Source organism: Papaver somniferum, chromosome 8 (genome assembly GCF_003573695.1).
Source record: "Papaver somniferum cultivar HN1 chromosome 8, ASM357369v1, whole genome shotgun sequence".
Lineage (NCBI taxonomy): Eukaryota > Viridiplantae > Streptophyta > Magnoliopsida > Ranunculales > Papaveraceae > Papaver > Papaver somniferum.
Window position 1 is genome coordinate 52,320,669 of NC_039365.1, and position 12,082 is coordinate 52,332,750.

General features: G+C 40.8%; 1 protein-coding gene across 1 annotated transcript; it reads left to right on the forward strand.

The window, feature by feature from the left end:
* Positions 1-10,474: 10,474 nt before the first annotated feature.
* Positions 10,475-11,833, forward strand: LOC113305547. The gene is made up of 2 exons (XM_026554568.1): positions 10,475-11,136; positions 11,440-11,833. Exons 1-2 carry the CDS (start codon positions 10,475-10,477, stop codon positions 11,831-11,833), a joined length of 1,056 nt encoding a protein of 351 aa, XP_026410353.1.
* The last annotated feature ends 249 nt before the right edge of the window (positions 11,834-12,082 follow it).

Below are 12,082 nucleotides of genomic sequence, written 5' to 3' on the forward strand. Positions count from 1 at the left end.
TGAGTTGGAGGTATTTCACAATTACTCGCGTTGTACATCAATGGCTTGCACCCTTCCTTGCTTATTACAATGAAACAACAAAATGACTCTTTACATGACTCTTATTTACATTGACTACTCTCTTTTATTTTTGGAAAGAGAGATGAATTGAAATACTTGATTTTTTTTTTTTTTGAATTTTTTGATTTTTTGAATTTTTTTTTTTTTTTTTTTTTTTTTTTTTTTTTTTTTAACAAGGAAACACTTTTGATACATAAGGAAAAAAAACAAAAAATTACATGACACTTTGCAAGAGGTAGCCCTTTTTGATGCACCCAGTTAAATTCGATGGTTGTTTTTCTTAATGTAACCTCCACCTTCTATCCCAACCAACCAAAGAACAAGCTAGTCAAGTTTCGTTCAGTATTCTAAAGTGATTGGCAACTAAAACTTCCGATAGAACACCTCAAGGATGAGGCTATACATGTATTGGTAGATCGTGCGCGTGCAAGTTTCTTATCACTATGTGAATTGTGCTAGAATCAGGGGTGCCTAAATATCTAGACTAAGACTCCTAAAATTACATATTTGCACAAGAGTCAACATTTCAAGGTAAATGAGCTCCATTTTTATGATTTTTTTTTTTTTTAATTTTTTTTTGATTTTTCATTTTTTCAAAAAGAGGGAGGAGTTTTGTTTTCAATTATAGCATGTTATAAGGGTATATACTGATTATCACCCCTAAACCTAAATTAAACAGTGTCCTCAATGTTTAAATAGTGCAAAAGAAAGAACTGTACAGAAAAGGAAAAACATAAAATAAAATGGAACGTTCAACCTGGTTTATGTACAAGGGTGGACCAATCAGGACGCATAGACGGGATCCTCCAGATCGGTTGCCTCAATGTCAGGCGGAAGTGGTTCAAGGAACGGTTTCAATCGCTGCCCATTCACTTTGAAAATGTTCTTGTTGGAGACATCTTCAAGTTCCACAGCTCCATGAGGGAATACCGTGCGTACTAGGAACGGGCCGGTCCATCGGGACCGCAATTTTCCTGGAAAAAGATGCAGCCGAGAGTCGTATAACAAAACTTTCTGACCCGGTGTGAATGACTTGCGCAGAATACGCTTATCATGAAACAACTTCATCTTTTGCTTATACAGCTTGGCACTGTCATAAGCCTCATTCCTTAATTCTTCTAACTCATTGAGTTGAAGTTTCCGTTGTGCACCCGCCTTGTCGAGAGAAAAGTTAAGTTTCTTGATAGCCCAGTAAGCTCGATGTTCTAATTCCACAGGAAGATGACATGGCTTTCCATACACCAGACGATAAGGGGACATGCCAATTGGTGTCTTATAAGCTGTTCTATAGGCCCACAAAGCATCATTCAATCTCAATGACCAATCTTTCCTTGACGGGTTGACCGTCTTCTCCAGAATGTGCTTAATTTCCCTATTAGAAACTTCTACTTGTCCGCTTGTCTGAGGGTGGTACGGAGTTGCAACCTTGTGGGTTATGCCATACTTGCGTACTAAAGACTCAAAGTACTTGTTACAGAAATGTGAACCACCGTCACTGATTATAGCTCTAGGGGTACCAAAACGTGAAAATATGTTCTCCTTCAGAAATGAGAGTACCACCTTGTGGTCATTCGTCTTGGTTGCAACAGCTTCAACCCACTTCGAAACGTAATCAACAACAACTAGGATGTATAATTTTCCTTCAGAAATAGGAAATGGACCCATAAAGTCAATCCCCCCACACGTCAAATAGCTCAACGATCAAAATCGGATTCAACGGCATCATGTTTCTCCTCGAGATACTTCCTAGTTTCTGACAGCGCTCACAAGCAATACAATACTCATGGCAGTCTCTAAACAGCGATGGCCAGTAAAACCCACACTGCAGGATCTTTGCAGCGGTCTTCTTGGCACTGAAATGCCCTCCACATGCTTGGTCATGACAGAAAGATATCACATCTTTCTGTTCCATGTCGGGTACACATCTCCTAATGATTTGGTCTCGGCAGTACTTAAACAAATATGGGTCGTCCCAAAGGAAATGTTTAACTTCAGCCAAGAACTTGGAGCGGTCTTGTCTCGACCAATGTGAGGGCATTCTACCTGTAGCAAGGTAGTTAACAATGTCGGCAAACCAAGGAAGGTTTGACACAGACATCAATTGTTCATCAGGGAATGATTCTCTAATCAGCTCAGATTCATCAATAGACTCACTAGTTAATCGGGACAAGTGATCAGCAACCACATTCTCACAACCTTTCTTATCACGGATTTCGATGTCGAATTCCTGTAATAAGAGTATCCATCGAATAAGGCGAGCTTTAGCATCCTTCTTAGAAAGAAGATACTTCAAAGCCGCATGGTCAGTGTATATGATGATCTTAGATCCTATCAAATAAGATCTAAACTTGTCTAATGCAAATACCACGGCAAGTAACTCCTTCTCGGTAGTCGAATAGTTGAGTTGAGCATCATTAAGAGTTTTACTAGCATAGTATATCACATATGGTAGTCTATCAACACGCTGTCCTAAAACAGCGCCAACGGCATAATCAGAGGCATCACACATGAGTTCGAACGGTAGTTCCCAGTTGGGTGGTTGGACAATAGGAGCTGAGGTGAGGAGAGTCTTGAGTTCTTCCCATGCCTTCACACAAGCAGCATCGAAGTTAAAGACAACATCTTTGACAAGTAGATTACACAAAGGTCTTGAGATTTGGCTAAAGTTTTTGATGAATCGCCGGTAGAACCCAGCGTGACCTAAAAATGATCGAATCCCCTTCACAGAGTGGGGTTGTGGTAAATGTTGAATGAGGTCGACTTTAGCTTTATCTACTTCAATTCCTTTTTCCGAAACGATGTGTCCTAGAACTATGCCGGAGTTTACCATGAAGTGGCATTTTTCCCAGTTTAAAATCAGATTCTTTTGCTTACATCTAGACAACACAAGGACCAGATGGTCCAAACATTCATCAAAAGAGGAACCAAACACAGAGAAATCATCCATAAAGATCTCGAGAAAACTATCTATCATGTCTGAAAAAATGCTCATCATGCAACGCTGAAAAGTAGCAGGTGCATTACACAGCCCGAAGGGCATACGTCTAAAAGCAAATGTCCCAAATGGACACGTAAATGTAGTTTTTTCCTGATCTTCCGGTGCAATGTGAATTTGGTTATAACCGGAAAAGCCATCTAGAAAACAGTAGTGACTGTGTCCAGACACACGTTCTAGCATTTGGTCTATGAAGGGAAGGGGGAAGTGATCTTTTCTTGTTACTGTGTTCAACTTCCTGTAGTCGATACATACTCGCCATCCTGTGGTTGTACGTGAAGGGACTAACTCATTCTTTTCGTTCCGAACTACAGTAATGCCTGACTTCTTAGGCACAACTTGAATGGGACTAACCCATTTACTATCTGAAATCGGATATATGATACCCGCATCAAGTAGCTTCAAGATCTCACTCTTAACAACGTCTCTCATGTTAGGATTAAGTCTCCTTTGCATTTCCCTAGATGGTTTGGCATTCTCTTCAAGATTAATGTGGTGCATGCAAATGGTGGGACTTATCCCTTTGAGATCTGAGATGGTCCATCCTAAGGCTTCTTTCTGCCTCAAGTACTCCTAAAAGCTTGTTTTCCTGTTCTATGTTTAATCGTGAAGAAATGATAACAGGTAAAGTATCAGAAGGACCTAGAAATGCATACTTCAAAGTATCAGGTAATGGTTTCAATTCCTGTTTGGCCTTAGGAGACTCATCCGAAGATATAACAGACTTCTCAGAAAGTGGGAGTTGTTCCACTGTAGTCTGCCATTTAGTGATGTCCATTTGAGGTACAGATTCGAGCAAAGATTGGACTTCACCAATGTATTCATCATCATACAACTCCAAGTTAACATCTTCCAAACATGCTTGCAAGGGATCTTTTGACATAATGCCAGTCAATGAATCTTGTATCAAACTCTCAATCATATTGACCTCATGTACATCCTCATCATCAAGATTCACATGCTGTTGACTAACATTAAACACATTCAGCTCTACAGTCATGTTTCCAAAAGACAGCTTCAACACTCCATTACGACAATTGATGATCGCATTAGACGTCGCCAAGAAAGGACGTCCTAAAATGACAGGAATGTGACTATCCGGGTTTTGTACAGGTTGAGTGTCTAAGACATAAAGTCTACAGGAAAGTAGAACTTATCAACCTTAATCAAAACATCCTCAATTACACCTCGAGGACTTTGACGGATCGGTCCGCCAATTGGAGAGTTATGGGTGTTGGCTTCAATTCTCCAAGACCTAACTGCGCATAAACAGAATATGGCAGGAGGTTCACACTTGCACCTAGATCTAATAAAGCTTTATTGACCATGTGGTTTCCTATAGTGCAAGAAATTGTTGGACAACCTGGGTCCCTAAACTTAGGTGGAGTTTTGTTCAGAATGATGGAACTCACCTGTTCAGCTAAGAAAGCACGTTTGTGCACATTAATCTTGCGCTTTTGAGTGCACAAGTCTTTGAGGAATTTGGCATATGCAGGGATTTGCTTAATTGCCTCAAGAAAAGGAATGTTGATGTTGACTCTTTTGAACAGTTCTAACATCTCATTGTAGTGGGTGCTTATCTGTTGGCGAACTAACCTCTGAGGATATGGAGCAACATGAGCATTAGGAGTTAGAGGGATATTCACAACAGTGGGATTGTCGGCTTCACTAATGTGCTCAGGCTCCTTTTCTAAGTTGGAGGTGTTCTTTGGTGGTGCAGGCAATGATATGTTTGGCTCAGATTCATTTGATTGTGGTATGCCTACATTGTTCTCAACAATCTTACCACTTCGGAGAGTGGTGATGGAATGGAATGGACTTGATCGGGTGAGGTTTCATTGCAAGATGATGTGCCTGCTTGAAATATCCTCTTTGGATTTTGTTGGGGCTGGCTAGGAAGTTTACCCTTTTCTCTTGTATTCAGTGCATCGCAAATTTGACCCATCTGTAGTTCTAGAGCGGAGACTCGTTGATCAGTTGCTTTCTCATTTTTCATCAGATGTTGGGTCAACTGATTGATACTCTCTTCGATGCTAGACAATTTCTTGTCAGCAGTGTATTGAGGGTACGACTGCTGTTGAGGATTTTTTTGATAGCCTTGATTGTTTTGATAGCTTTGAGTGGGTTGAGATGGTCCTCCTTGAATAGGTCCTTTAGACCAGGAAAAATTAGGGTGGTTCCTCCATCCTGGGTTGTAGGTCTGTGAATAAGGGTTATGCTCTTGTTTTTGAAACATAGCATGTGCCTGTTCTAGCCTAGATTCTTGGAATGCATGCATTTCCAGACAATCACTGACCTGATGGTCAGAACCGTTACATATATCACAGATAGCCATTTCGACATGTTCACAGAAAGCAGTGGTAGAAGGTTTTACGTTTTTCTGAAGTTCTAATGCTTCTATTCTTCTTGCTAGTGCTGCCATTTTTGCATTTCCCTCAAAATCAGACTCAATTCTATGGACCTTATCTACAGGTGTAGTCTTTCTAGGTTCACGAATGGACTCCCACTGTTGAGTTTTTTCAGCAACTTCAATTAGGAAAGCCCAAGAGTCATCAGCACTTTTATCTGTGAAGAGTCCATTGCACATAGACTCTACAATTGTTCGGGTGGAGACATCTAAACCTTTATACAAAATTTGCACAAGTCTCCATTTTTCAAAACCATGATGGGGACACTTAAGCAACAATTCATTGAATCTCTCAAGATATCTAGCTAAGGTTTCACCTTCTAATTGTACAAAGTTGTTCAGACTTTAACGAATTGTCGCAGTCTTGTGATTAGGGAAGAACTTTTTGAAAAACTCTTTTGTGAGGTTGTCCCATGTCCTAATTGACTGTGGATGTAAAGCATACAGCCATGACTTGGCCTTTTCCTTCAAAGAGAAAGGGAATAGTCTCAATTTTAGGGTTTCTTCAGACATCTGAGTGAAACGTATAGTTCCACAAATCTCCTCGAATTCTCTCACGTGATGGTAAGGGTTTTCATTTTCAATTCCTCTAAACACGGGAAGCATTTGTATTGTGCTCGATTTTAGCTCATAATGACCAGTAGCTTCTGGTAAAACAATGCACGAGGGTTGACTTGTCCTTGTGGGATACATGTAATCCTTGAGACTACGGGGTTCTTCCATTATCTCAGGTTGGTCCGGTGTGTTTTCCTCAGAAGATGTGGGTATGTCAATTGGGTCTATTGGATTGACTCTAATTAGTCGGTTTGATTGGTCTCTAAAGGTCACAACCATATCCTAATAAGATCATTGATCGATGAAATAACATCTAACAAGCCCACAGTCAATGAAAAAAAACACGACCTAAAATTTGGTTTTGTTGGGTTTTGGTTTCACAATGGGTTTTGGTTTATAAAATGTAGAGCCCAAATTTTTGGTTTGAAAGGGTTAGAAACTTTGGTTTAAAATGGGTTTAGAAAATTTTTGGATTAATTGGGACAAAGCCCAACCAACTAAAAGGCCTTTGGTTCTTGGGTTCTTTGAAGAATTTTGTTGAGAAAAATCTTAACTCACGGCCCAACAGAATTTTGTTGCCTCTAAGCCCAACAGAATTGTTTTTGTAAGGTTAGGAGCCCAATGGATGGGATATAAACCTATAGTCCAAATTAAAGTGCAAGCCCACAAAAGAAAAGAAAAAATAACAAACAAATAATTACAAGCCCATAAAAGAAAGAGAAAAAGAAAAAGAAAAAGAAAAATAAAAATTATTACAAGCCCAAATAGAAAATAAAGAAAAAGAAAAACAAAAATTATTACAATCCCAAATATAAATACTTAAATACAGCCCAAAGAAATTTAATGAGGCCCAGTTGGGTTAGCTGATGGGTTAGGCTTACTTGATTTTTGGAGGGAAGCCCAAATTTGGGCTTTTTATCCTTTTTTGTTGCACTAGCCCAGTTGGGCTTGGATCTTCCTTAGCAACCTTAATCAACAGCTCAGCAGAATTGCACCAGCATCTTCACAGCAGCAGCAAGCAGGAGGGAGCAGCAACAACAGCAACAGCAGCTTCACAGCAACAGCAACAGCAGCAACAGCAGGAACTTCAGCTCCACTGCAGTTCCAACAGCAACAGCAGCTTGGCAGCAGCTTTGGCTCCACAAAGCTAACAGCAACAGCAGCTGCAATAACATTCAGTGCAAGGTAGTGCAAGGCAATGCTCTTAGTGAAGCGAGAACAAGAGCAATGCAAGAGCAGGAGCAAACAAGGAAGTTGCAGGTCAGGAACAAGCAAGATTAGCAAGAAAGAAAAAAAAAGAGAATAAGGAAAACAGAAAACAAGCAAACCGCTACCGAGTCCCCGGAAGCGGCGCCAAAAACTTGGTAGCTCAAGGAATGAGACCTAAAAACTACAACCTATGTTTTACCTACAAGTATACAGGGTCTTGATGAAGATAGAATGTAAATAGAGGTTTGTCCACAGGGACTTGGAGGATTTGCTAAAGTTTTCTAAATTTCTAAAGTTATCTGAATTCAAAAGAAGGTACTAAGGATTTTGATTCCACTACTTGACCCTATGCTAAGGAAATTATGATGCAATGTATGTCTTGTTCTTTCATGAAAGACTATAATGAGGATTCTACTAACTGTCCTAACCAAATTACCCCTAGCATCAGTTGTCTTTAATCAGCACAACTAATCACAGGCATTTAGCTCCTCTAGCTAGTTTAGCTTAAGGTAATCTCTCTAGTGGATTGAATTCTTGGCCAAAGACCTAGCTCCACTCCTAGTATCAGCTATCTTCTAACAGCACAGGTGATCACAAGCAGGTAGCCCAAATGGCTAAGCATTCATCCTAAGGCAATTCAGCTCAATAAAAGAACATACAAATACATTAACATTCCTAGCATATGATCAAGAGATTCCTCTAAACCCTAGCAAGTGAATTAGAACATGGACATGCTTGTAATCATGATACTAACAGGTATAAACATGCTCCACATTACGCAGCATAGAATTCACATTCAACCTTTATGCATAAGAGAGATTCAACATGGATGAATTGAAAATGAATTTCGAAATTAATATTGAACTGCAAATATTGCTCACTGGCTAGCCCAGAGATGCCGAATTTCACAACCCCTAACACCCTTTTATAGTTACAACAATTTTTTTTCCAAAATCCCCAAATCAGTGAAATTAGGGTCTGACAAAAAGTGAGATTAAATCACCTAATACATTGAAAACTACTCGAAAACTTTCACCCATGCCCCTAATTAGACGTACACTAACTTTCCCCCAAAAATCCCCAATTTATGAAATTAGGGTTTTACAAAAAATCCTTACCTAATCTTTGAAAACGACTGATAGCTCTCACCCATGCTTCCTTCTCGTCTGCTGATGCTACCCATGCCTTCGATTTATCCTCTAACCTCACCTATTTCATCAACTCCTAACCTAGGGTTCCTGTGAGATGAAACGATTAGGAGGTGATGTAATAAGTGGCTAGAAAAGTAGGTCTTGGTTGTTAGAAGTGATGATGGCTCGAGTGGTGGTGGTTGAGTGATTTGTGGGTTATGGTGGTGGTGATGGAGACAGCGTCGCTGTTGCAGAAGAGGGGAAGAAGGAGATGAACGAAGAGAGAAGGGGGTTGTTTGGTTTGGGTATAGATATTTAGTGCTCGGGTGTTGGGCGGTTGTAGCAAATTGGATGAACAGCGAGGATGAGCCGTGGGATGTGGAGATGATGGATCGATCTAACGACGAGATGGAAGGAAGCGAGGAGCGACCGTTGGATGCGAAAATACAACGAAACTGACGGCTCAAGATGGAGTTAGGTGCTAAAGTGTTTTTCAGGAGCTTCAGATTTTGATGCACTATGATGAAGCGACCGTAGGATGCTGAGATGATCCAATCTGACGGCTGAAGATGAATGCGGGTATGGATATTGGAAATGGGTTTGGGTGAGGGTTTTGGGCCTTGGGTATGCCAAGCCCATATCTTCTTTAAGAACAATTCTTCCTCTTCAAGCCCACTTCTAGCCTTTTGGTCTTGTGCACAACATTCTTCACGGCTTCCTTGTGTAATTCCTCCCGGCTTTTCACTACTTTTCTGCTCTTTTCGCTCCGCTATTCATCCAAACTTTATTTATTACCTAAAAATGCAAAATTAATTAATAAAAATATTTATTCTTGAAAACAATGAAAATACAGAATATGGGATAAAATGTAGAATTAATGCACAAAAGATGAGTTAAATGCCAAGAAAAATATATAGAAATATGCACTTTTTAGCACTCATCACATGGCCCCTATTGTTATACCCGAATGCCCTTTGGGCTGAGGAACGCAGGGGAAACATACCAGAGAATGGTTGATACCATCTTCAAACCATGGATCGGGAATACTCTAGAAGTTTATGTCGATGACATGCTCGTCAATAGTAAGATGAGCAAGGATCACCACAAATACTTGAGGGATATCTTCGATTCCATGAGGAAGCACAGCATGAAAGTAAATCCGGAAAAATGTACGTTCGGCGTCACATACGGAAAGTTCCTAGGATATCTGGTAACAAAGAGGGGCATCGAAGTCAATCCTGCTAAGATCCAAGCCATCGTGGAAATGCCATCATCGAAGAATCTGAAGGAGGTCCAAAAACTCAAGGGATCAGTAGCAGCGCTAGGGAGATTCATCGCTAGATCATCAGACAAATGTAAACACTTCTTCAACATCCTTAAGAAGGGAAGTAAATTCGCATGGACCACTGAATGTGAAGAAGACTTCCAGAATATTAAGGAGTACCTAGCCACGATCCCAATCCTCCATAAGCCTGATCCCGATGAAGTACTGGCCCTATACATAGCAGCGACCGAAGATGCAGTCAGTGCAGTACTGGTTAAGACCAACACAAAGGTTGAAAAACCAATCTACTACGTCAGCAAGACTCTCAATCCGGCAGAAAGAAATTACACAAAGATAGATCAACTCATACTAGCATTAGTATGGGCAACTCAGAAGCTGAGAACCTACTTTCTAACCCATTATTCTGTGTCCCTTGTAAAGCACCGCTGGAAAACGTTCTCAAAAACACTGGGAAAGTGGGAAGAATAGCGAAATGGAGTACTCATCTTGATCAATTTAATATTATACACGATATCCAAACTGCACAGAAGTACCAAGTCCTGGAAGACTTTTTAGCAGACCTACCCTTGGACAATGACGAAGAAGTGAAGGACATCCCCGAAGAAGTAGAGGATCATAAAGATCCGATCAACATACTTGAGCCATCGAGCCAAATACGATGGGAAGTCTTCGTTGACGGATCAAGGAACAGAGAAGGATAAGGCATAGGCATCATGATCACCACCCCAACTGGAGACAGAATTGTGCACGCACTAAGACTGGAGTTCAAGGGGCATACGAACAACATTGTGGAATACGAAGCCGTGGTGCATGCTCTTCGGTTAATAATAGAGATGGGAATAACTGATGTACGCCTAACAAGTGATTCTCAGTTGGTCATTCGACAAATAGAACTAGAATACAATGTTTACGTTGACACCCTCTCCGCATACATGGCTTTGGTCCAGACTTTAGCCTCCCAGATACCAAGCATCAAGTTACGACATCTGTGCATAAAAGATCTCAGGCATGCCGACGCCCTGGCATACATATCGTCCATGCTGAAAGATGAAAGCATCAAAGCCATCAAGATAACAAGAGTATACGAACCTTCGATTACCCCACAACAATCCTTCGCTGCCAATCGTGAAGACGATGTAGGGGAGGATATAGAAGATGATGTGGTGGAAGATATCAACAATGATTTCGACGAAGAAGAATTATTATCAAGAGCAAATCAAGACGAAGACTTCACCAACGAAGAGGAATGGAGAACTGAAATCCACCTATTCCTTGAAGAAGGAACGCTTACTGCAGACCTGAAGAAAGCTCGAAAGATACAGTCGAAGGCAGGTAGATATGATTTCCGGGACGGAATCCTTTACAAGAAGTCTTTCCTCGGATCACTATTACGGTGCTTGTCTAGGAAAGAGGGTCATCGTATCCTGAACGACATCCATTACGGCGACGCAGGCAACCACAGCGGGATGAGGTCATTAGCTGACAAAGCTAAGATGTAAGGATATTACTGGCCAACGAAGATACGAGATGCAGCAAGGATGTCTCGAAGATGCGAAGAATGTCAGCGTTTTTCTAAGAAGATCCACTCCCCAGCAACAAAGCTAAATTCCGTAAATAGCCCATGGCCGTTCTCAAAATGGGGGATATGTATTGTTGGACCCCTGATCGAAGGGTCAGGGAAAAGACGATTCTTGATTGTATCCACAGATTACTTTAGCAAGTGGGTAGAAGCCAAAGCCTTATCCAGAATCATAGATGTAGATGTGTTCACATTCATTTTTCAAAACATTATCTGCAGGTTCGGCATTCCGGAAGAAATCGTTTCCGGTAATGGCAAGCAATTACAGGGGAAAAACATAGACATGCTCTTTGATACTTTCAAAATCAGGAAGAACAAATCAACCCCCATTTATCCCCAAAGTAACGGCCAAGCTGAGGCTACAAACAAAATCCTTGGTATTATCCTCAAGAAACAATTGGATGAACACAAAGGACGATGGTGCGAACAATTACATAACGTATTATGGGCATACAGAACAACACAAAGATCCGCCACAGGTGAATCACCGTTCTTCCTCACCTACGGGGCAGAAGCCGTTATCCCGACAGAAATTATCATGACAACCACGAAGACTGAAGCATGGGAGAAAAACCTCACTACATATATTATGCTGACAGGCTTGATGACCTAGAAGAAAGAAGGGAGACAACGTTACAAAAGATGGAGAATTATCAGCGAAGATTAGCAAGAGAATATAACAAGAAGGTCAAGCTTAGAAATTTTTTAGAAGGACAGTATGTGCTGAGAACCATACCACAATACTAGCGAGAGAAAAAGTGGGGAAAATTATCACCATCATGGGGAGGGCCGTTTATAATACATGACATCGCAGGAAATGGGTCCTACTACCTGCGTAATCTAAAAGGAGAAGTCCTCAGAC

Excerpts from the sequence above, each read along its gene's own strand:
- LOC113305547 (XM_026554568.1), top strand. The coding sequence starts at position 10,475 with ATGGGAATAACTGATGTACGCCTAACAAGTGATTCTCAGTTGGTCATT. Across the intron at positions 11,137-11,439 it reads TTAGCTGACAAAGCTAAGAT|GTTCGGCATTCCGGAAGAAA; the intron begins GTAAGGATATTA and ends CATTATCTGCAG.